The 25,823-nt window shown below is 42.0% G+C and overlaps 1 protein-coding gene across 1 annotated transcript; it reads left to right on the forward strand.

Annotated features, from left to right (window-relative positions):
• Positions 1-1,097: 1,097 nt before the first annotated feature.
• ADGRF1 (adhesion G protein-coupled receptor F1) lies at positions 1,098-25,499 on the forward strand (the record flags this gene model as incomplete). The annotated part of the gene is made up of 14 exons (XM_082664327.1): positions 1,098-1,166; positions 3,279-3,336; positions 5,211-5,354; positions 6,315-6,488; positions 8,437-8,537; positions 9,564-9,622; positions 13,000-13,151; positions 14,305-14,468; positions 16,086-16,274; positions 18,344-19,717; positions 21,467-21,508; positions 22,720-22,779; positions 24,624-24,690; positions 25,236-25,499. The coding sequence occupies 14 exons, from the start codon at positions 1,098-1,100 to the stop codon at positions 25,307-25,309; spliced, it is 2,727 nt and encodes a 908-aa protein (XP_082520453.1). The 3' UTR covers positions 25,310-25,499.
• Between the last annotated feature and the right edge of the window lie 324 nt (positions 25,500-25,823).

The following is a 25,823-nucleotide window of genomic DNA, read 5'->3' on the forward strand; positions in this document are numbered from 1 at the left end:
CCCCCTCCTCCCAGCCCCTGGCAACCGCATTCTTCTATTTCTATGAGTCTGACTTCTTTAGATCCTCATATAAGTGGAATCATATAGTACTTGCCATTTTGTGATTGGCTTATGTCATTTAACATAATGCCCTTAAGGTTCATCCATGATCATAGCACGTGACAGAATTTTTTTTCTTTTTAAAGGCTGAGTAATATTCCATACCCAATACAATTTTTGGCAATGATGAAAGTGTTCTGTGTCTACACTGCCTAACATGGTAACCACTAGCCACATGTGGTTATTGAGCACTTGAAATGTGGCTAGTATGACTGAGAAACTGAGTTTTTCATTCCATTTTATTCTAATTAAAATTAAATTTATTCTAATTAAAAGTAGACTGTCACATGTGGCTAGTGGCTACTACATTGGACAGAACAGTTCTAACTCGTGATTTTTTTCATTGCCACCAAATAACCTGTGTGTAAATGATTAAATCTTGTGACCATGACTATGGGCTGAGTTTTGTCTAAATTATTCTAAGATACCCATGAACTTGAGCACAGTTGGTTGCTAATTACATGAACTATGAACAAGGAACTTTGCTGGATTGGTTCACTATTATTTTTATGCTGAAATACTCAGAGTCTATCTTTATATTAATGGTTCTAGGGTCCTTGGTTATTTGAATGCCTGTCTTTACTGAGATGAAAAGAAAACCTCAGTGAAATATAAAAGGCTGGATGTTAAATGCACCCAGCTACAAAGTAAAGCAAGCCATGATTTTAAAATACCCTGTGTTGAGTCAAATTTGATCACTTAGATCAAACTTAAACGTAGAAGAGAGTTCTGGAGAAATTTTCTAGTAGGTTTATAAAGAGAAAAATTCACTAGTTCTGCAGTGGGAGTGGAAGTGATGTTGTCTCTGGTGGAAAAATATAACCATATGCTCAGGGCTTCTGATGAGCCCAGCTAGGCTTTACCCCTGTGTGCATTTAAAAATGTTGGCTTGAATGACTTGTTTTTGTGCCTCAGCCTTGCATGGCGCACACATCTAGTCACAGACTGTGACTCCAGCTGTTCTTGTCCTGTCCAGAAGCAGGAGGGGCCAGGGGAAGATGAGAGTTCCTATGCCCTGGCTCTTCTCCTTCTTCATGATCACCGAGGGCTGGAATGGCTTCCTGGGTGTAAGTTTGCGTACGTCCCGTTTTCTTCTCTACCACCTCCCCTCTGTCCTTCTGGCACTTTGAGCGTCTGTCACTCTCTAGGCAACTGCAGTGACAAAAGTTCATAGACTTGGCATCAGAAGTGCTGGGTTCTTGTCTCAACAATACCAGCATTAGCTGTGTGACCTTGGATGAGTCACTTCATCTCTTGGAGCTTGGATGACCTGACTGCAAAAACCGGGATCTTGGACTAAGCCATACTGGAGATGTTTTCTAACTCAGCGCATCCTCTCCTATGGCCTCTTTGATGGAGGAAAAGCATAGAGATCGACATTAGCAGTCCTTGGCCTCTTCCCTATCTATACTCACTTTCCTTTTTTTTCCCCAATAACCTTTTTTTTAATTGAAGTAATAATTTACATATTTTAGTTTAGTTTACATAGTTAATTTACAATGTGTTAGCTTCAGGTATACAGCAAAGTGATTCAGTTATACATATATATATGTATACATATATATATTCTTTTTCAGATTCCTTTCCATTATAGGTTATTATAAGACTTTGAGTATAGTTCCCTGTGCTATACAGTAGGTCCTTATTGTTTATCTGTTTTATACATAGTAGTGTGTATCTGTTAATCCCAAACTCCTAATTTATCACTCCCCACCTGCCCCTGTCCCCTCTGGTGACCATAAGTCCATTCTCTAAGTCTGTGAGTCTGTTTCTGTTTTGTAAGTAAGTTCATTTGTATCATTGTTTTAGATTCCCCGTATAAGTGATATCATATGATATTTGTCCTTCTCTTTCTGACACACTTCCCTTAGTATGATAATCTCTAGGTCCATCCATGTTGCTGCAAATGGCATTATTTCATTCTTTTATATGCCTGAGTAATATTCCACATCTATGCCACGTCTTCTTTATCCATTCATCTGTCAGTGGGCACTTAGGTAGCTTCCATGTCTTGGCTATTGTAAATAGTGCTGCTGTGAACATTCGGGTGTATGTATCTTTTCAGATTAGAGTTTTGTCTGGATAGATGCCCAGGAGTGGGATTGCAGGATCATATGGCAACACTATTTTTAGTTGTTTTAAGGAACCTCCATACTGCTCTCCATAGTGGCTGCACCAATTTCCATTCCCACCAGCAGCGTAGGAGGGTTCCTTTCTCTCCACACTCTACTCACTTTCTTGATGCTTTCATCTGGGGTCATGGTTTTAATGTTCTCTGCATGCCAATGACTCCAAAATCTGTGTCTCCTTCTCACACCTGTTCCCTGAACTCCACACTCACCTATCTACTACCTACTTGATATCTCCAGTTGGGTGCCAATATCCCGTCAACTTAATATGTCCAAAATTAAACTCTCGGTTTTTTCTCACCAAACCTGCTTCTCCTTGCCCATCTCAGCAAGTGGTATCACTGTCTCTCCAGCTGCTTAGGCAGAAAAATTATTATTACGCTTGACACTTCTCATAATCCACGTCTAAACCATTAGATCTTTTTTTCTGGTTTTCTCTTTAAAATATATCCAGAATCCAAACACTTCTCACCAACTCCATGGCTACCATCCTGATCCACACCTTCATCATCTCTCACCTATATTATCTCGGTAGCTCCTGAAACACTCTCATTGCTTCGGTGCTTGTCTATTCCCAACACGGCTGCAGGATTGAGCCTTCTAGAAAGTGGAGCAGAGCACATCTTTCCTCCATTCAGAACTCTCCAGCGGGCTCCCATCCCACTCAAGCAAAAGCTAAGCCCTTGCCACAGCCCGGAAGGATCTACAGGACCTGCCTCCCTAGAGATACTCTCTGACATCACCTCCTGCCCCGCCTCCCCGACTCCACTTAGCTGCTCTGGCCTTCACGTGCCAGGCATATTCTTATCCCAGGGCCTTTGCACCTGTTCCTCCCTCCTCCTGGGAAGTTCTTTCTCAGGGATCCTTCAGGTTTGTGCTCAAAAGGTGCCTCAGCGATGTCCTTTTCTGCCCCCCTCCCCCACCATCCCTGGCTTGCATTTTAGATCCATGATTTCAGTTTATCTGGGAAATCCAACGAGGCCTTATGAAATACAATATGACCAAGCCTCGCTGTAATTCTTCTTCTTTTTTTTTTTTTTCTCTTAACAGAGTGATGATGGCATCAAAACAAAGCAAGAACTCATTTTGAATAAGAAAAAGCCTCTAGGTGAGACTCCCTCAGATAGCACGGTACAGCACACCCTGGAGCCCAGAGAGCAGGGTTCAAATCCCAGGGGCGCTCCTGATGGGTTTTATGATCTTTGGCACATCGTTAAATACCTCAAATCCGTAAAACGATAATTACAGTAATTCCTTGTGAGGATGAAATACTATAATAGAGGCATAGTATCCTGTCCCATAGCCAGCCAGTAGCTGCTGCATACTTGTCCTTTCCCTCTCCACCTTGATCCCAATAATGTAATGCATGGCACAGACTTCAGTCCAGGAATGAGTTGTGGTCTGGAATTTGATTTGCGGGTCTGATGTTTCAAGCACTGTATATATTTCCTCACGGAAACAATGGTACACACAGACGGTGGTTAGGTTCCTGGGTCAGTCCTCAAAAGCCTTTTTACGGTGCCATGAATCTGCCATCCAGCAATGCGCTAATAGGGCCATAGACCTTCCCACACTGTAGCAAGGCTACAATTCGTTGGGAAAATGAAACCAGAGCTTCAGCTTGGAATGCCATGGAAAGGTGTTACCAGTGCCATGCACTATCCTAAGTGTGTTAGATGAATTAAAGCCTCACAAAGATCCTGTGAGTTAGGTACAATCTCCATCTTTATTTTACAGGTAGTGAAACTGACAAGGCCGGTGGGTAGGTCGGGCAGGATTCAACGCCCAGTCAGTCTGACTCCAGAACCAGAGCCATTCATCTTTCCCCCCTTCCCCACCTATTACCTGCTTGGGCCTCCTAGCTTACATCCCTTGGAGTAATTCCCAAGGCCGGGACAGAGTTTCCGGCCTTAAGGAGATGCGGAGAGGGGTGAGTTGGTGGCAACTACAGCAGGCAGGAGTCTCCTGTAAATGTCCCGGGACATGCTGCAGCTTCTGGATTTCCTTCTGAGAAGCCTAGGGATTGATCCAGCTGCTTTTCTTCCCTCTAAATCTCCCAGCTCCCCCGGACCCTTAAGAAATGGGACAGTCTCATAGAAGCTCCCCATCTCATCTGTGCCTGTAGAAAGCATGGTCCCGTCCTGAGAGATCTAAGGGATTCTAAGAGAGTTCACTGCCGATGATAACAAAATGAGACCCAGGAAGAAAGGATGTTCACCTTTTGCCTCTTTTTCTCTGAGGCCCTTCACATTCTTAACCTGGGGTCCACAGAGGACCTTGGGAGGATTTTGAGACCCCATGGAACTTCATACAGAGTTTCATGTGAACGTGCCTAAGTGAATTCTGGGTGCGATTCCTCTTCTCTCCCAGCCCAAAACACCTAATGGTCTCTTCTTAGGGAAACAAAAGGTACTGCTCAGAAACGATAGGGTGGAGGTGAGGGTGCATCAAGGCTCAAGTAAGGTTTGCTTTGGTTTTACTCGTGCATTTCATCTCAATAGCAAACTCAGCTAATTAGTGGAACATTTGTACAGGAGAAGGAAGGGCTCTTTGGAGAGGAAAGAGGGGACTGGGGGTTTTATATCAAAGATACATCCAGGAGACCAGAGCTGGGGGAGGAGTCGGGTAGAGTGACCAGGACTTTCTCACCTCTTCTCCCTTCAGTCTTGACCCTGAAACTTGACTCTGGATGTGACCTGAGAAGTATATAAAGTCAGGAGGGCGATGCTGGGGTGGGTCAGAGAGCACAGAGCAGCTGGCCTGGCCGAAGTCAGAGGAGAGAGGTGTCTTAGGCACCTGTGGACCGTCTGATGCTTTGCTCGGGATGCTCATTTTTAGTCCATGTCTGGATGAATGGAAGTGACCAAGCCATGTCCGTGACCCTCAGGCTGAATCTGACAAGCGCTCCGAGGTCACTTGCTCTGCAGTATCTCCCTCCCAGCCTGAGAAAAGAAGCCTTTGATGGTCTCTCTTTCTCTCTAGGTCCAATCCAGGAATACGAGCTGCTGCTTCAGGTAGCCTATCGAGATTCCAAGGAGAAAAGAGACGTGAAGAACTTTCTGAAGCTTTTGGAGCCTTGCCCTGTTTTTGGGCCAGTGAAGATTATCAGAGCAAAGGCCACCACGTGTGAGTCAGTCTCTGGTAACTGGGAGTGGAAATGGGGAAGGTGGTGTGTGAGTCAGGAGAGGTTAGGTTCTGCTGGGGAATCAATCATCCCCCCAATATCTGTGGCTGAAAAGAATAGATGCTTGTAAAAAATATCTGGCCATCAGCACTAATGACCACCACAATGGGGTTAGGAGAAGTTAAATGATTTATCTAAAGCAAGGGTTCTCAGAGTGTGGTACCCAGACCGACAGTAGCAGCAGCATCAGGGAACTTAAAAGAAATGCAGATCCCTGGCTCCATTCCAGACTTACTGAATCATAACCTTTGGGGTGAGACCCCTCCCAGAAGGTTCTGATGCATGATCACGTTTGAGAACCATTTACTGCACACCATTGTGCATATTTTCACAACCGTATGTGGTGACTTTGCCCCATTTTTTTTTTTTTCTATTGAAAAGGAAAGGTTCTTTGGTGGGAGTTTTAGGTCCAATACAAGCATACAGGATTGGTTAATAAAATTTTTCATCATGACTCTCAACAAAAAGGTCTCTCTGCCTTTGCTACATTGCTAACAGGGACTTTGGGGGAGTGACGCTAGGTGGATAGGAGCCTCCGATAAGACAGTGGACAAATACCATCTAGAACCCTTTAAATAACTCTCAGGTCGACATATCCTCTTCTGCTTCTTTCTCCATGTAAGTGGTACCAACTGGGCACACATCCTTCTTTTGGACGCTAGCCCCGGACACTTGATTGTTATGTTAGCTGGGTTTCTGATCCAACCTCAGTATCTATTGAGTGGGACGTTTCCTTAACCTTAAACATACTTGTTTCCATCTTGTTTTCATCCTTACAGCTTTTGGAGAGAAATATCTCTAGCTTTCGGTTCAGATTCTATATCAGAACCAAAGATGAGAACTCAACCATAGCCAATTTATTAACCAGGTCCCGTGAGACCAAGCTCTGTTTTTTCGTGCAGACTGTGGCATCCAGAACGGGGTCCTGCGCTGTGCCTGTGACGACGGCTACTCCTGGTTTCCTCCCTCATGCCTTGATCCCCAGAAATGCTACCTTCACACGGAGGGATCTCTCCAGAGCTGTGATTGTCATCTCAACAACCTCACCCAGAGTGTCCATTTCTGTGAGAGAACAAGTAAGTGTGTAAGGATACACCCCTCCCACCTCCACATGTGACAGAGAGAGAAGGACCACTGGGTCTGTGCCCCAGTGTTTCTCTTTGCCTCCCAGAGAAGAGCCAGTGTTTACAGGGAGTTGGAAGGGCAGTGATGACGTACCCTGCTAGGCTTGGCTGGACACAGCGAGAGCTTCGTAAGTGCAGAAAATTCAGAAATGCGAGCTGATGTTTGGGCGCTAGTTCAGCCTGGAGGTAATCCAGCTCACCTCGACAATTCTACGATCCTCCTGAGATTTAGGGAGATTCCCTGAAATTCCAACTAGGGGAACAGCTTGAGTAAATAACGTTTTTCTTCCCACCTTCTGTTTACTTCTTTGGCCAACATCAATTTCCAGAAAATAAAAATTTAGAGTTGTGCAGGCAGGGAGGGCTGTCTAGTGATTACATTGAAAGAAATTCTGTAAATTGCCAACAAATATGTGTGTTGAATGAATTGCCAAAACCAAACACAAGTTGAAAGTCTAGTTTAGGAGCCAGTGGACGCTGAGGGAGCTACTGCTGACTTAGGCTGATGCCCAGTGGATGATGGGGTGAGCTGCATGACGTGGGCTCCGACAGCTTGAAGGACTTTAAGAAACGTCCCCAAAGACTAGTCCAGTTATCTTGAAGCTCCAGATTTTGGTAGAGTGGAGCAAAGAGTGAAGGAGGACCTGAAATAGCCCAGCTTTCCTGGGTCTCCCTGGGTCCCTTTCCCAGAACCACAGCAGTTCAGGTTAAGGTAACACTTCTTTCTTTATTTATTTTAAAAATTTGATTAAAGTGTAGTTGATTTACAATGTTGTGTTTAATTTCTGCTGTACAGAAAAGTGACTCAGTTTTATATGCATCTATCTATCTATCTATCTATCTATCTATCCTTTTTCATATTCTTTTCCATTATGGGTTATCAAAGGATATTGAATACAGTTCCCTGTGCTATGCAGTAGGACCTGTTGATTATCCATCCTGTATATAATAGTTTGCATCTGCTAATCCCAGACTCCTAATCCTTCCTGCCTCAAGTAACACGTATTTATTAAACACCATCTTTATACCCAGATCTGGGGCAAATTCTGGGAGGTCACCATGAGGCATTTCTCTTGCTGTCGATCAATTAGCAAGCTACCTGGGGAGGCCAGAGGCTGTTAACACATGAAAGAAGACAATGTGATCTCTTCAACAAATTTTGATGAAAGCCTACACTTTGAAAAGTGGTCCAAGTCTGATCCATCTTTGGGGGATACAAAGATGGATCAGATAGGGATTACACTCACAGGGAGATTCCCAAAGTAGAGTGGGGACACACATACATGAGGTGTGTTCACAGATAGGATAGATGTGTAGGTGAAGAGGCTGGAAGGGACGTATGGATAACGTACTGTAAGAATTTAAAGGAGAGGGAGACTCTTTTCATCTGGGGCCCAGGGAAGGTCTTGCTAAAGAGGCGCATTTAACTAAATCCTGAATGAAAGATACACAGGATTTGTCCATCCAGAGGTGGGGAATAACCTGTCCCAGAGGAGAAAAGCACCAGTGATGGGTAAGCAAGGGGTAAGTTGGAGTTAGCAAGTAGTGATTTTTTTTTTTTTTAATTTTTAAATAGGGACAACGTTTAAGCTCAGGGCCTAGACTGGGATAAGTGCCTTTTATAACCACATGTGAGTGGCTACTCATTTACCTGCTTATAAGGTCATCTTGATTATCGCACTTTCCCATTATCTTCCAAATCCACAAAAGAGAATTCCGGTTTTATGGATACTTCCTATATTACTTTAGGTGAACATTCATCATAAAAAGAAAATTGACAAAACAAAGAAGAAAGTACCAGTGTCAAATAGACGGGCTGAATTAGACTTCTGTAACTTTAAGCTATAATATATCAAGTGAGTAATTTTTATCTCTGTAAATTTCTTTTTATTTTCCATAGAGGTTTGGGGTACTTTCAAAATTAATGAAAGATTTACAAAAGATCTTTTGGATTCATCTTCTGCTATATACTCCAAATATACCACTGGAATTGAACTTCAAGTAAGCACCTTCTACTTATTACAAAAGAAATCCTTGCCTAAACGTAAGTTCAGGTGTTTCCAATTCAACATATTTATTTAACACATATTCTTAATTTTTCATTTTCAATGACTTACTACATAGCAGTTAATCACTCTACTCACAAGTGATGTACTTTGAACATTTTCTTTCAAGGAGCGTTAAGCAATTGACTTCTTCCCATTCCTTTAGTGTTTAGTTTTGCTCATTTGTTAGGGTAATATTAAACCACACCCTCTTTCTTTTCTTTTTTTTTTTTTTAAGTACTAAGGATCTTTATTCTCAGGTCTGATATTGAATCTGTGGCTGCAGGTAATGTCACTATTTTGAGAATAAAAGTTCCCGTTATCTTCATTCTTTGCAAGTCTTCAGCCACAAAGTTACACCTTATTCTCATAATTAGATGAGTGAATCAAGTCTTCTTGATTATTTTCTGATTTTTATTTGTCAAAAGAAAGTTTTCATGATCCAAGCTCAATTGTTAACATTTGGGATTTGTTCCTTAAAGAAGCCTCTCTTGTTAGAGGCTAAAGAGGGTTACTGACCAAAATTCTGGACTTCATAATGAAGTAACATAAACTACCTCTACCTAGGATGGTGGCTTAGATGTGGTCCTAACTGAAGACATGCACAAACACTTTGCAGGCAGACTCAGTTTAAGCATCTATTGAAATCAATGGCTTATTTAGGGGAAGGAGAAAATAGATTTTGGATGAATTTATTACATTATCTGGCACCCGACCCATCCTCTAGTCTAAGCAGTTGGTTCTACATCCTTTATTAGCAACCTCAACATTAAATTATATGTGTGTACGGAGGCGTGTGTGTGTACATTTTCTGCTATCATTTTAAATGTATTTCTACAACATGCAACTACCTCTCACCATATCTCTTTCCTTTTCTTGCTGCTTCCGTTGGTTATTTATTGTCTGTGATCATTTTTTGCTCAAATGTCTTTCTTGTGTGGGAACAAAGATCAACATATTGCTCTTTGCTCTCTTTGTAAAGCTTAAAGAAGCCTACAAAAGTATCCAAGGTTTTGAGTCAGTTCAAGTCACCCAGTTTCGGTAAGTAATACAACGGTCTTAGAAGGGCATCCCTGGAATCATGCACCCGTCCTGCAGGATGCCTCATGCTGTTTCCAAGTGACCTTGACCAAAAATACGTCAACTGCTTTTTGAAGCAGGATTCTTACTAAAACTGAATAAAAGTCTGTGGTGCTTTAAAAAATCTTAAGAAGAAAGCCTATATTCTCATTTAAATGCCTTTGCGAATATAAATATTAAATGGCATTCTCGAAGCTATGGATCGGAAACTAGAATTGGAAACCCGCATGGCTTGGAAGGAAGCAGGAGGACGTGGTGTGCATGCATGGGAAGGGGCGAGTGGTGGTGACAAGGGTTGTGGGTTGCGGAGGGATGCGTTTTCTCCTTCCATTAACACAGAGGGTGTGATGTTGTATAACTGGGGGCCAGAAGGGGCTCCTTGGGTAAAATATTATATTTTTGTGTAGATATCATGTATGCACCATAGTTCAAAGCCCAGTAGTCATTGTCTACAGCAAAGAAAGAGATATTTAGTAAATTACCCTTTTGTTTATACTTTAATTCAAAAGTTATTTGGTTAGTTACGTGTGTGTGTTGATTACCAGCTATTTATAGTCTGCTTGATAGAGGAAGTGACTTACAGGTCAGAGAACTTAACTTCTTATATACTTTTTTCACAGCTAAAGAAGAGCTATAGGAAATTTTCAGTAGCTTTTGCTATAAATATACTGTCCTGGACATTATCCTTTAAGCCTTCTCATGTACCTATAAAAAAGGCTCACATATATAATATTCTTTAAAATTCAGTGCTAGGAAAAACACTGCTTCTTTTTTCTTATATCAAGGTCTATATAATTAATCTAACTTCTGTTTTTGACTTTGCTGTCATTGAATTCATAGACAGCATTGAAACTCAATCAACAGTTTTGTATTCAATATTCACGTTTCTTTTCCTTGGTCCTGGTTTTCTATTTATATTTCTAATTTATATTCCATCATATATATATATATATATATATATATATATATATATATATATCTTACAAACTGTCTCCAATAATTTGTAGACAAAATCACAGTAAATGTACACATAAGTCTATAAAATACAACTATTTTGGTTTTACTCTTTACGTACATGATCTAAAGTAAATCTTAGTCTCTCACAGTCTCAATTTATTTATCTGTCAAACAGGACTGTTAATACCTGTGGAATTTGAGTTAACCTCATTACATAAAATGAAATAATAGAAAAATACTTTTCAAACACGATAGAAGGGCCGTATCAATGAAAAGGCATTGTGATCATCACAGCATAAAAGGGTATTTGGGTTTATTTATTGTGAGTTCAATGTAGTTCAATGTAGTGATTAAGAATTTGAGCTTTAGAGAGCCAGAGGTTCATATCCATCAATTAATAATTAATGACTTGACCCAACTTCTTTAGGACTCAGTTCTCTTATCTATAAAATGAGAATAACCCTAACCCTAACCCTCATGGAGTTGCAGGATTAAATTAATCCATGTTATCTCACTTGCTTTCGTAACTTCAAATACCACCTGTATACAGATGGGTTCTAAATTTATTACTTGACCTCAGCCTCTCCCCTAAACTCTGGACTCCAACATCCAATGCCTATTAACATCTCCAGGTGATTTTCTAGTAGGCATGTCAAATGTAACAGGTCCAAAATGGGAGTCCTCCAACTGCCCCCCATCATAAGCTTTCATCTCCTTCTCCCACTGTCTTCCCCATCTCATTTCCAGACCCAAATCTTAGAGCTATCCTGTCTTAATTTATTTTCCAATAAATTATACTTAATTATTGAAGTATAATTTACATACAGTGATATGCTCAAAACCTAATTGTACAGCTTTATTAGCTTTGACAAATACTAATACACGCCACCTCCTATCAAGACAGACCATTTCCATTATCCCCAAAGTTCCCTTGTGCCCCTTTCCAGCCAATCTCCATGCACATTCCTACCTCCCTACCAGAAATAACCACTGATCTTATTTCTATCACCATAGGCTGGTTTTGCTTATGCTAGAACTTTACCTAAATGGAATCATGTAGTGTATAGTTTTTGGGGGGGCCTGGCTTCTTTCACTCAGCCTAAGGCCTTTGAGACTCATCCTTGGCTTTCTGAGTATCAGTGATTCCTTCCTTTTTATTGCCCAGTAATAATCCATTGTATGAATATACTACAGTTTGTTTTTCAATTCCCTGGGGTCGTTCTTGCCTGGTTTCTTTCTCCCACACCCAAAATCTGCTCCGTTAGCAAGTCTTCTGGCTCTATCTTCAAATACAACCTGAAACTGACCAGTTCACTTCTCCCCACACACACTGCTACTCAATCCGTTCAGGGCACCACCCTCTCCTTCCTAACTAGCTTTCCTGCTTCTCTGCTTCCTCCCTTCACCTATTTTCTACACAGCAGCCAGAGTGATGATCTTAAATTATAAATCTGATCATGCCATGCCTTTTCAAAAAGAGTAAAACCTTTTAATAAAAGATGAAATTCAGACTCAAAGGCCCTCTTCCATCTGGCTCCTGGGTACCTCTCAAGGGTCATCTCCTATCCATCTCTCACCTGCTCATTGAATTTTAGTCACGTTAGCCTTGAAGTTTGTCAGACTCACAGGCATTTTCTTGCCTCCAGCCCTTCTCAGGTGCTGGCCACGCTGTACCAATTCTCTTTGCATCACTGGCTGTTTCTTTTCATCCTTCAGGTCTCAGCTTCAAAGATCCTCTGCACAGAGAAGCCTTTCCTGACCAGTATTATTTAAAGTGGGCCTCACGTCTACTTGATATTCTTTTTTTTTTAAAGATCTACATGAAGAAAACTTTATTTTATTTTTAAAGTTGTATTGGCATGTTGTTGATTTTCAATGTTGTCTTAGTTTCAGGTGTACAGCAAAGTGAATCAGTTATACATATATCCACCCTTTTTTAGATTCTTTCCCCATATAGGCCATTATAAAGTATTAGGTAGAGTTCCCTGGCTGTACAGTAGGTCCTTATTAATTATCTATTTTGTATATAGTAGTGTGTATATGTCCATCCCAATCTCCCAATTTATCCCTCCCCCCACCTTACCCTCTGGTAACCATGTTTGTTTTCTACATCTGTAACTCTATCCCTGAACTTGTCTCTCATAACACTTAACAAAATTTGGAATTATATATATATATATATTTATAATTATGATTTTATATATTTGGTGGTTATTTGTTTCTTATTTGCCTTGCCTTCTCCACTGGCACGTAAGCTCCAAGAAGGCAAAGACCAAATCTGTTTGATCTATTCCCACTGACCCAATGCCATCCCCACACAGAATAAGCCTTGAGTGACTGAATGAATGAATCTCATGTTTCTTTCCACATCATCATTGTAGAAATGGAAGCATCATTGCTGGGTATGAAGTTGTTGGTTCCAGCAACACATCTGAACTGCTGTCAGGCATTGGGCAGGCGGCTAAGAAGGCTAAGACAGGCCTGCATCAGCTGTTTCCACTAGAAGACAACTCTTTCAGAGTGTTCGGAAAAGGTAACACTGGATTCCCGTCCTCTGTAGGGAAGTAGATTAGGGGAGCCTAATTAGTAGATTGTATTATATATTGGAGATGTTCCCGAAACGGAATTGTTCTAAGACTGACTTTTAGTAGAAACAAGCAGCTGTTTCTCCTCCCGACCAGGATGAAACTCAATTTCAGCTCCACTATTTCAGACGCTTGCTCATGGGTCAGCTGACCTCCAGTTCTTAGTGTAAACGTCACACAAGACTGATTCACTGCAGGCGCTGATGGAAATGATTCAGCAATCGTTTCCTGGTATACATGCTGGAAGAGCCCTGGGGCTGATGAAATTCCTAAATCATAATCCAAGGGACCCAGGAGAGAAAGCATTTTTTCCAGGTCATTCACATACACCCAGACACACAAACACACACAGATATACATAGACACACACACCCTACTTCTTTTCTTCAGATGTTTAAAAAATTCTTTACATTCAGTTTTAAACCTCTCTTACCAAGCTTTGTGCCACTTTCAACATTTATTCAACAAATATTTACTAAGTATCCAAAGTGATTAGGCACTTAAGACACAGCAGTGGGGAAAAGAAACAAAATTCATAGCCCTTGTGGTTCTTCCTTTCAAGGCTTCCTCTTCGCAGTCCCAACGTGGTAAGAGTATATTATGAAGGGCCAGCTGCAGGAGGAACTAGTGGCTGATCACGATGTGAGAAGCCTTTAAAGGGGTACAAAGTAGGACATGTCACCCCCAAATGGCAACTGCCCATCTTTTAACCCTGTCATGCCTGCTTTGTCCCATAGTGTCTTGAAGATTTTCTGGTTTTCTAGTATTCCCTTAAAGAGTGAAAATATTTCCTGGGAGGGATCACACCCCGTCTTATTTTCACCGAATACTTAACTATTTGATAGCCCATTAAATTCAGATTGTTGGCATAGATCAGACACCTGGAGGGAAAGGGGGCCAGCCTTGGGGAGGGTAGGACATCAGGAAAGAGAAAAAGGGGTTGATGGGGTGAAGCTGGGCATCAAAGACAAACTTCTCCTACTCCTGAGTTTTGCCTGGGTTTTGTCTGAAAACATGACTTAGAAAGTACTGCTTTATAGTTTATAGAGAGTGTCAAAATATTCAGAGACATTTTTCTTCTTCGTTTCCATTCTTTTCCAGCCCAGTGTAACAGCATAGTCTTTGGATTTGGGTCTAAGAATGATGAGTATACTCTTCCCTGTAGCAGCGGCTACTCCGGAATCATCACGGCCAGGTGCCAACCCTCTGGGTGGCATGTCCTCAGGGAGACGTGTGTGCTCTCTGAGCTGGAAGAACTGAAGAAGGTAAAAAAAGCATTTCCGCCTTGCAGATTTGCCCTGGTTTTGAGTTTCACAGTGGGTGTCTCCCAGTGAGCATGGCTGGGTGGAAGGTAAAATGTATCAATTTGTCTCATTGGTCAGAAGTCAGTGACATCAGACCCTGGGAAACCCAGGGAGTGTAGGCGTGAGTAGTGAGTACCTCAGAAACGTAAGATTGGGTGGTTTTGGGGGGAGGGTGCTGCAGAGGTGTGAATCAATGCTGAAGAGAGCTGAAGATGGCAGAACAGCAACTAAGCTGGCCTCTGAAAGCCTGGGAATCAAAGATCCAAGTGAAGGTATAAGTCAGAAGCTATAACCTTAGTACATTTGTCAGAAACCGGGGCAGGGAATGAGTCAGCCATATAGAATGATAGAACTTCAGTGGCTCTCCAGGGCCATGTGCCTCACCAACTTCCTTCTATAGATCAGAAAAGGGGAGACTAAGGGGCTAGTGGTCCCTCTGGTAGCAGTAGTGTTGAACTAGAAACATGGTCACTTGATTTCCGGTCCAGTGCTATGACCTTCACATGACGCTCTCTTAGGAAGTTTCAAGTACTTAAGATGTAGTAGATAGAAAGATGGAAGCAAATGGTGAGGATTTAAAACTCAAGTCATGGAAGAGGAACTCCAGGACCAGCTCACAGACACTATCCTGCAAATAGTTCGTAGTGAGCAGAACTTCAGTCCCAGCCAGAGATCCTGCTTTGGAAGCAGAGAACCCCACAGTATTCACCAAGGGACCGTGGAAGGTCTACTGCTCTCTTTCTGGACCTCAGTTTTCTCATCTGTAAACTGGGGAGGGAGATTGGAGCAGGTGTCTTCTGAGGTTCATCCTTGTTCTTGCCTTCTTTGGCCCAGTTTCTGGACACGAATTGTAGCTGGGACCAGGTCATCCCAGGGTGTGAGGACAGTCAGATCCCAGGCGCCCTAGGCAGAAAACAGCTCTGTCAGCTGAGAAGAGTAAGAAGGAAAACAGGGGGGATCTGGGATCCTGGGTTGATGTGCTTTGAACAAAGGGAATATCCCTCTTGGCTGCCTTCCAAATTAGCTCAGTGTCGTGGAAGCAGATGGGAGCCTCAGGGAAGAAGTAAAACCCCAAATCCAGTGACCAAGTGTAGCAAAGTCTCCACTTATGTCCCTCTAAATCCTCTATAGGGATTTCTCAGCACAGTATAATGGATATAACATAGGATTTAGTGCCAAGTAGACCCTACCTTTCCACTTCCTAGCTGGGTACTGTTTGGAAAGTCCCTCACTGAACATCAGGTTCTGTATAATCAGGGTAACAATTTATATAGAAGTGCTTCTTAGTGGATCTCTTCAATTTCCTTAATCATAAAATGAAAATATCATGGTACCTCCTTTAAAGGGTAATGTAAAGATGAAATCAGTGAATCCCCAGTAAAACGTTTAGCGCACTGCATGGAAAATAAAAAGCACTGAATGACAGCCATTGTATCGTTGTTATCATTGTTATATGATTATCCTACGTTATAATGCACCATACAAATGCTGGTTATTCGTGGCCATGAAATCTGATTTAAGTCTGATGAAGCACAAGCATTTCATTGTTTTCTGGAACATAACCATTTCTGTTCCTAGAACTTCAGTGTGATTGCCAGCAACGCCACTGAGGCAACCGTGTCATCCTTGGTGCAGAATCTTTCAATGGTCATTCAGCAAAACCCATCAACCACCGCCGGGAATCTGGATTCTGTGGTGTCAATTCTGGGCAATATCTCATCCCTGTCCCTAGAAAGACACTTCAGTGTGTCCAGTTCGACAATGGAGGTAAGGTCTGCCTGAGCTTGAATGGCTCACTTTAAATGCTCAATCTTGCAGGAGGAATGGCAGAAGCCCCAGTTGATGGGGTGCTGTTGAAAAGGACCAAAGAGCCATGTAACAGTCTTGACGTGAGCTTCACTGCTTCCTCAGCAGTGTATAAGCAACCCCCGGGATCAATTATGTGAGTTCAAAGTGAGAGGGAGCCGCCTCCAGGCAGACTGCCTGGATAGCATCTGGCTGAGGGGAAGGCGTGAGCCTCTGCCCTGAATGACACAGGTGCCAACTTTTTAATATTTAATATTGAGTTGGCAATTGTTCCTTCCCATGGCTATAAGCTCTGACTTTAGTATATCATATTTAGTATATTTTAAGAGCTCCATTTTTTCGACTGGGGAATTCATGACTTAGTTTGGACATTTAAAAATTAACTTTAAAAATTACTCAAATGAGACATGCTCACTATAAGATATACAAATAAACAAAAAGAAAAATAAGTGATATGTAATCTTGTCACCCTAGAATAGCCACTGCTTACATTTTACATGTCACCTCAGTGCCTAGAAAATGGACAAGGGACACATAGCAGGTACTCAATAAATATTTGTTAAATAAATATCCTTCCAAACACTTTGGATGTGTGCATTTTGTATGTAAAAGCATATAATATTTTACAAAATTGGGTTATATAATGTATATTGTTACATAATCACACAATCCTGCTTAACTGTATAAGGTGAACATAATGTCAGAGATGACATTAAGTGTGAATAAGTTAAACTCCCTGAATCAAAGATGCTCAGATTTGTTTTTTTTTTTAAAGTCTGACTATGCATTGTTTACAAGAGACCAACTAAAACAAGATGACACAAAAAGGCTAAAAATAAAATGAAGGACAAAAACAGAGCAGCAAACACAAACAAAAAGAAGGCAGAGGTTGCTGGGGCAATAGGAGAAGCTCACTATGCGATCCAGGCCAGAAGCCACAGAGGGCTCAGTTAGGGTAAGACTCAGCCAGAGGGATAGACGCCCACAGCAGATGCCTGGGAACCAGACCCGTAAGAGTGAGTGAGGGTCCTGGGTGAGAAAACGCTGCCTTTCAGGTACGTTTGGAAAAGGAACCTGGTTTTTGTTGTTGCTATTGTTTTTGTTCGTTTGTTTGGCCTTACTGCTTGAGGGATCTTAGTTCCCCAACCAGGGATCGATCCTGGGCCCTCAGCAGTGAAAGCGTAGAATCCTAACCACTGAATTGCCAGGGAATTCCTTGAAAAGGAATCTCAAACTGAGACTGACCCTTAAAACCCACAACAATTCAATGCTTCCTTGTTGCATGTCCAGTGTTTAAGGATTTTTGCTTTATATTCTCCTCTATTAAAGAAAAGTCATAAATACAAATGAATTAAAACTTGAACATTCATGACATGAGTTTAGAACTTCTGATATTAGCAAAAAAACATGATATGGGAAAGCAATTACAAGTAACGTTTCACTCTTGGACCCTCAGCCTGAGGAGTCATGCAGTCCCGTTTGCCATCTCAGAAGGAAGAAAATGCACACTCTGCAGCACCCATTGCAGGATTCTCCTCCTCTCCTCAGAAGCCCCAACCGGAGTATGAATTCCCGGGGGTGATCACCGTGGAACTGACATGATTCTGCTGACCCTCATTTCTTTCTTTTTTTTTTTTTTTTGGTGGTACGCAGGCCTCTCACTATTGTGGCCTCTCCCGTTGCGGAGCACAGGCTCCGGACGCGCAGGCTCAGCGGCCATGGCTCACGGGCCCAGCCGCTCCGCGGCATGTGGGATCTTGCCGGACCGGGGCACAAACCCGTGTCCCTTGAATCGGCAGGTGGACTCTCAACCACTGTGCCACCGGGGAAGCCCTGACCCTCCTTTCTTAACCCAATGCTTCCACTGCGTGGAGCCCCAGAGCTGAATTTCACTGCTGAGTTTTAATGTGGTCCTCAACTGAGCCAATTCTCTGGGCCATTTTCCTGAGCTTAAGACTCACGACTATCCACCCGTCGTCCTCTGATCTGTTTCCTCAAAATCCAAACTGACTTTCACCCTTGTATTTCAGAATGTCATCAGTATATCTGACCACATCCTTAATTCTACCTCGGTGACCAACTGGACAGTGTTACTTCAGAAAGAAAAGAATGCCGGGTCCCAGTTCCTAGCGTCACTGGAAAACATCAGTGTTCTGGTCCCTTCGACAGCTCTGCCTCTGGAATTTTCTCAAGAATTCATTAACTGGAAAGGGATTCCAGCATCCTCAAATCAAAACAATTTGGGTTACAACTATCAGACTGAAATGTTCCTAAAAAACCCCTCCATTCCCATCAGAGGCCATGCATTAATTAGGTCAGATCAATTCCAGGAGCCCCTTCCAGAAACTATCATCAGCATGACCTCCTTGACCCTGGGGAACATTCTACCTGCTACCAAAAATGGAAATGCTCAGGTCAATGGGCCCGTGATATCCATGGTTATCCCAAACTATTCCATCAATGAAATTTTCCTGACTTTTTCCAAGATAGAATCAAATCTGAGCCAGCCTCATTGTGTGTTTTGGGATTTCAACCATTCGCAGTGGAACGATAATGGCTGCCACCTAGTGAATGAAACTCCAGACTCGGTGACGTGCCGCTGTACTCACCTGACCTCCTTCTCCGTGCTGATGTCACCCTCTGTCCCCCCTGCCATCGTTCCCGTTGTGAAATGGATCACCTTTGTGGGACTGGGGGTCTCCATCGGAAGTCTTGTCTTATGCCTGACCATCGAAGCTCTGTTTTGGAAGCAGGTCAGCAGAAGCCAAACCTCGCACATGCGTCACATTTGCATGGTGAACATAGCCCTGTGCCTCCTGATCGCAGACATCTGGTTTATTGTCGCTGCCTCCGTGCACACCACGGCGAACCCGTCTGGAGTCTGCACAGCTGCAGTGTTCTTTACACACTTTTTCTACCTCTCCTTGTTCTTCTGGATGCTTCTGCTCAGCTTCCTCCTGGCTTATCGGGTTATCCTGGTGTTCCACCACATGGCCACGCCTTTGTTGGTGGCTGTCGGGTTCTGCCTGGGCTACGGGTGTCCTCTTATTATATCCATCATCACCATTGCGGTCACACAACCCAGCAATGGCTATGAAAGGAAAGATGTGTGTTGGCTTAACTGGTCCGATGGGAGCAAACCTCTCCTGGCCTTTGCGGGTCCCGCCCTGACTATCGTGGCTGTGAATCTGGTGGTGGTCCTGTTAGTTCTCACGAAGCTCTGGAGGCCCGCTGTTGGAGAAAGGCTGACTCAGGACAGCAAGGCCACTGTCGTCCGCGTGGGGAGGAGCCTTCTCGTTCTGACCCCCCTGCTAGGGCTCACCTGGGGGTTTGGCATAGGAACAATGGTTGACAGCCAGAATCCGGCCTGGCACGTTATTTTCGCATCACTCAATGCATCCCAGGTGAGAGCGGTGAGAACAACCTATTACATCATCGGGTAATTGGAATAATTGTAGAGAATTGAGGATGGGAAAACCACTCTGGGGGTGATCGATCTCATTTCCCTGCCTCTAGCAGGACTATTATAACCCAAATTGCCTGGCAACAGTGAATAGAAAAAAATAAAATAAAATAAGATCCAGTCTTCCCAACAGTGATTCTCATACTGAAGCAGAATATTGGGCTTCTTCAGTAATCCATTCCAGGGTTTTAAATCTGTTAGAGTTCACATAGCTAACACTAATCTCTCTTGCCGTTGACCCAGTCCTCTTTGTCTTGTGCTGATGTCTGTTAAAGCACACAGGGAAAGGGAAATAAATCCAGAGTGCTTTTTGAGTCTGAATGGTGCAGAAGAAGTCCCTAATGTGCCATAAAGTAGGGCCTGGCCAATTGTAGGCAGCACTGTCTTTGTAAATAAAGTTTTATTGGAACACAGCCATGCCCATTCATCTATATAGGGCCTGTGGCTGTTTTCCTTACACAGGCAGAACTGAGCAGTTGTAAGAGACTGGATAACCTGCAAAACCTGAAATATTTACTCTCTGGCTCTTTACAGAAAAAGTTTGCCGAACTCTGCTGCCAAGGATGGGTTTTACATGCCATGATCAGAGAGTATTCAGAGAGTAGGTGGGCAAAACAATCCTTAGGTTTTGGTGAATCTGGAAGAGAGCCTTCAGTCCTGGTTCAAGAAATATTTGCTGGGTCTCCTCTGGACAACGACTCAGGGTAGTGGTGGTTAAACATTTGAGCTCTGGAGTTAAATAGCTCTGGGCTCAAATGTGTCATGCTATCCAACTGTGTGACTGCTAACAAATTATTTAATTTCTCTTTACCTTAATTCTCTCATTAATTAATTAATTACCTGTAATATTAAGTACCTGATAATATTTTTAATATTAATTAATATTATTAATATTAATTATCTGATAATATTATTACCTGTGTCTTAGAGTAAATGTGAAGATTAAATGAGATCATTTTGGCGCTTAGTGCAGTGCCTGGCACAGAGTAAGTGCCCAGTAGGTATCTCCTGAATCCAGTTGGTTCTCCACCTACTGCAACAAACCAGGGTACATTTAGGTGGTGGCACAGAGGGCAGTCATGGAGAGCACACACCTAATGGTGACAGGTTTAGGGAACTGCTGTCCAGGGCCCTTGGTGACACGCTGTCTGAACGGGCACCAACTGAGGGTCCTCTGCCTGGGAGGAGAATTTCAAGGTCCAAGAAAGACTCTGCCAAGGGTTACCCAAGGGCTGGATGGACCTGATGGAAAGCATGCTGATATAGTCAACTTCCTCTACTTGGCCTTGGGGTCGGACTTCAGTGACTGCTGACATCATAGACGCTTAGTTAATGTTTGTTTAATGCCTAGAGAAAGACTAAGACATAGAAGCAAATGGAAGTTCTTTGTTTTGGGTTTAGGATAACACAAAGGGGAAAATGGTGCTCCACGTGTGTTTCAGACTTTATTCACGCAATAATTTAATTATATGTTCAACCAAAAAAAAAAAAAATGTTTGCGTACTTTGTGTTAATCCAGGCATCGTGGAGTTTACACAGTGTCCTTACCTTCAAGGACCCACAGTCAACAGGGGGACAGACAAGGAAATAATTTCAATGTTGGGGGATATAATAGAATAGTAATACATATAAATGCTTTCTTTACTGGAAAAGGAAAAGATAATACGTGTGCCTTATTCCTTTTTTTAAGGGCTTTTTCATCTTCTGTTTTGGAATGCTCTTGGATAGTAAGGTATGTGTATTCATTTCTCTCTTTCTCCTTAAACCCAGGCACCTAGTCCCTCCCCTTCAGTTCTAGGGCCCTTATTCATATATAAGAAGTTAGACCATGGGTACCTGCATAATAAAATTCTATAATTTCACAAAAGGCAGGTTCCATCAGGAGACAAAGAAACTAAACACTCATTGCTGAAAATAGAGCTGTAGAGAACTAACCACAACATATAATGTGAACATTGTAGAAAAAAAGGGGAAACTTGTTTTTACTTTTAAATTATGATTTGGCATAATTAACCAGCAGAAGAACTTTCCTTAGGGGTGAATTCCTTTTTGCTCCTTTACTTAATTTATTCATTCACTTAGAATATGCTGAAAGGCCTATCTATATGTATGTTTCTAGAATTTTATGTAGTAAATATTACATAGCCTCTAACATTAAATAGAATTCCTAATGAAGGATGACCAATGTAAGTAAAAGAAAATAGAAAAAAACTTAAACTTCTTTCGTTATTTTTCCAAGCTTTGAGCAATTCTGCAGAGAGAGGTAAAGACAATAAGCTAAAAAATGTAGCCTCTGTTTTAATAAGAAGATAAGGATATTTTATAATTATCATAATTGTTGCACATGCCTCCAAACCCCTGTTTACAAAGAAGCAATTTGCCTCCTTCTTGATTGGACTAAATAATTCTGTTGTTTGCACCATTCACTTGATAAGGACACTCTTCACTTCAAAGACAAACTTCGATTTAGCCATTATTGCCAATTACTAATGTCTAGAATCTGAATTATTATGTTTTTTGGAACTGTTGCTTTTTGTTTCATTCTAGATTTGTTTACAGGTAAAGAAAAGAAATAAAAGAAAAGAAATCCTTTCATCAGATCCACATGCTTATCGCTTATTAAATGCTGCCGGGAAATACTACTACTAAATAACAATTACACTCTTCAGTTTTGTTCTTTTTTTTTTTTTTTTTGCGGTACGCGGGCCTCTCACCGCTGTGGCCTCTCTCGCCGCGGAGCACAGGCTCCGGACACGCAGGCTCAGCGGCCATGGCTCACGGGCCCAGCCGCTCCGCGGCACGTGGGATCCTCCCGTGTCCCCTGCATCGGCAGGCGGACTCTCAACCACTGCGCCACCAGGGAAGCCCTTCAGTTTTGCTCTTGATTTGCCTCTGTACGATTGCCTATGTGTAGTTCCTCACTATTTCTTTTTTGCCCTGTAGCTGCGACAGCTGCTGCTCAACAAGTTGTCTCCTTTAAGCTTTTGGAACCAAGCATCAAAGGTAATCATCTCCTGCAGCCGTGGAGGCAGTTCGTGAAGTTCCAGTTTTGCACTTTTTTACACAGTCCCACGGCAAGCCCACTTTTGTGTAAACCCCTTGAGTTTCTGTCCCGTTATATTCCTGGTATCTGGCACGATGTCCAGCACATGGTCAATACTCATTAAAGAGCTGTTGAATGAATGGGTGAATGAGTGAATGGATGAATGGATGCGAGGGTGTGGAAAGCTTCAAGGATGCTCAGGCATGGGGGTCTGGGGTGCTCTTGTGAGCAAATACATTTCAACGGTGTTGCTTGTTATAGTCTGACTTGTCTCCCAATATCTAGAATCAGTAGGGTCCTTTTCTCTGCCTGCCTGTCTAGATCTCCTGCAGACCACTCTTCCTTCTCCAGAAAATCAGACGGGGAAGCCTTCATTAACTTCTAATATGTAAAATGATCTTTATGAATTTTCCCTTATGCTGGTGTACCTGACTTTGTCACTTGCAATTTTAGCTCTTCAGTCTACAAACTGACAAGTTTGTATGGAAACAAAGGATTCTTGTTTCCATTCTTTGCCACAAAAGTGCAATCCACTTAAGGAACAGTGTAGTTAGGAACAAAAGTACTTGCCTCTCGGTTTTGTCTTTTTGACATTAACTCAGACTTGTGTCTTTTAGCAAGACACGGAGGGCCTTTCAGAAAGGGTTCTAAAGCAGAAATTTCTGTGTGTGATAAAAATCAGCCGATTTAAGTGCATGAAAAACTACATGGATATTTAGAGATTCTTAACAAGGGATAATATAACGTTTTGAAATTAAAAAAACAGTGAGGAAATTAGCCTCTGGCATTTTTATAAAATAATTTTCCTGGGTCTGCATTTCATAGGAGAGGGCTGTGGGTTAGGAAGCTGTGACCCCAGGAGCTGGCAGACCTGATTGTATTTCTGACTCAGTAACCAACTGGCTGTGTGACCTCGGGAAAGTCACCTAGTACCTTTTGGTTTCAATGTTCTCAAGATGTAAAAATTAAGTGTTAGACTAGTTACTCAAAGCAGAAGTTCTAATATTCTGTGATTTTGATTTTATGTCTTGAAGAACTAAAATCCCTTGAACCAGAAAATGTGAAACTAATGAATCATTCTCTACTCTTAAGAAAAGGAGGGAGTTACAGCATGTGTGACTGCATTAAAGTCAAACCTTTAGTTAGTAAAGCAAGACAGGACACTCCCCACCCTACAAAGCAGGAAGTCAGAATTTTTCTCACTGGAAGGCCAAAGAGAGAAAAACACTGAAAAGGAAAATACACCAAAACCAAAAGTAAAGACGCCTGACAGTGGTTTATCTCCCTGTTTTCATTTTTTTTATTTTTATTTTTTATTTTTTTGCAGTATGCGGGCCTCTCACTGTTGTGGCCTCTCCCCTTGTGGACCACAGGCTCCGGACGCGCAGGCTTAGCAGCCATGGCTCACATGCCTAGCCGCTCTGTGGCATGTGGGATCTTCCCAGACCAGGGCACGAACCTGTGTCCCCTGCATCGGCAGGTGGACTCTCAACCACTGCGCCACCAGGGAAGCCCTATCTCCCTGTTTTTAATGTAAATTGTTGACCTTTTTCAGAAGGCAGCAGTGGTCAGTGAGGGCTTTGCATCTTCTGGATTTGTACCCCTTCTCCAGTTTCACTTTCAAATTAGGTGACAGAAATGAGATTTTGTTTTTTGGGTAGGTGGCTCATTTGCTTAAAAGTAAATGCACATTTGGCAGAAGAAAAATTGAGTATTTGTAATCTTCTGAGGGAGTCTGAATGAAAAAGCAGGCACCTGAAAGAATACTTTGAATGCCTAAATGACTTGGTTTTCTTTTGTGCAGCAAAACTCATCAGATTCATCTGTCAAACCCAGATTCAAAATGACTTTCAACCCATTCCAACACAAACGTGAGTTACAACAAACCAAAGGTTCTAAGGGGTAGGAAGAAAGAACATGAATCCATCATGAGCAACTCACTTTAGAGTCCAATCAAAATTCTTTGGATTTCAGATAAAGTTCAAGTGTCGGAACTTGAAAAAGCGTATTTCCCTCCCCAAATGCTCAATGTGCTCATCCAGAAGCTTTGGGTCCTGTTATCACTGCCACCAACCAGCCTGAGGGCTTTTAATAAATCTGTTTACCTTTTTGGACCTTTGTTCCTCATCAGTAAAAAGAAAAACTAAGAGATCACTAAGTTTCCTTCCAGCAGTAACATTCAGTGATCTCAAACCAATCTCATTCCCCAACGTCTGAAAATACGGTGCTTCTCTTCTCAAATGAGAGATGTCTGACAAATGTAAGCTTCTATGGCATTAATAAAATGCTGTACACCCTAACCTCTTCCTAACACTGTCCAAAATTGTAAGGAATTGCATAGGCTTATTTTCATTTTGGTCTTATGCTTGATTCCAACATAGTAGCAATAATTCTTATCCTCTTTTTCCTCTTTTAGGCAACTATGTACTTTCTTATACTGGAGAGTCCTCAAACGACATCACGCTAACTCAGTTTTCATCAACTGAATAAAACCGGGAACCCTAAAATCAAGGAAAATTTTTTGGAGCAAATTGACATTAGAGCTAAATGTCAGTGAAGAAATCATGCTCAATATTCAATGGATTTTTCTGATTTCGGAGTCTGAGAATATAATAAGGAACTCTCAGCAGTTTCATGACAGCCATCTTTATCTTCAATTAAATGGAGAGATTTACTTCCATGGGGTTTGATTCAAAGGAATTGCTTCATAAATGTAGAAGATTAAGTTTTTGTCGGAAATTATGTCAGTGGTACTAGCCTCTCACTGCCACAAACTATGGTTTCCTTTTTCATAAAATAGCGTTATTCATGTGACATTTCTAATCACCTGAATTGGAGTAAGGAAATGCCATGAAATCACTTTAGATGCATTGATGGACCATGTTCACTTTCTTATAAAAAAAGTCACTGGTGAAATTTCCTAGAGAAAAGGCGTTTTCCTCCAAAAACTTCCAGTTGGATTTTATGCTTGTTTTTGTGGTACAGTCACTGAACTTTGAAAGTT

Source organism: Grampus griseus (genome assembly GCF_964374135.1).
Source record: "Grampus griseus genome assembly, chromosome: 10".
Lineage (NCBI taxonomy): Eukaryota > Metazoa > Chordata > Mammalia > Artiodactyla > Delphinidae > Grampus > Grampus griseus.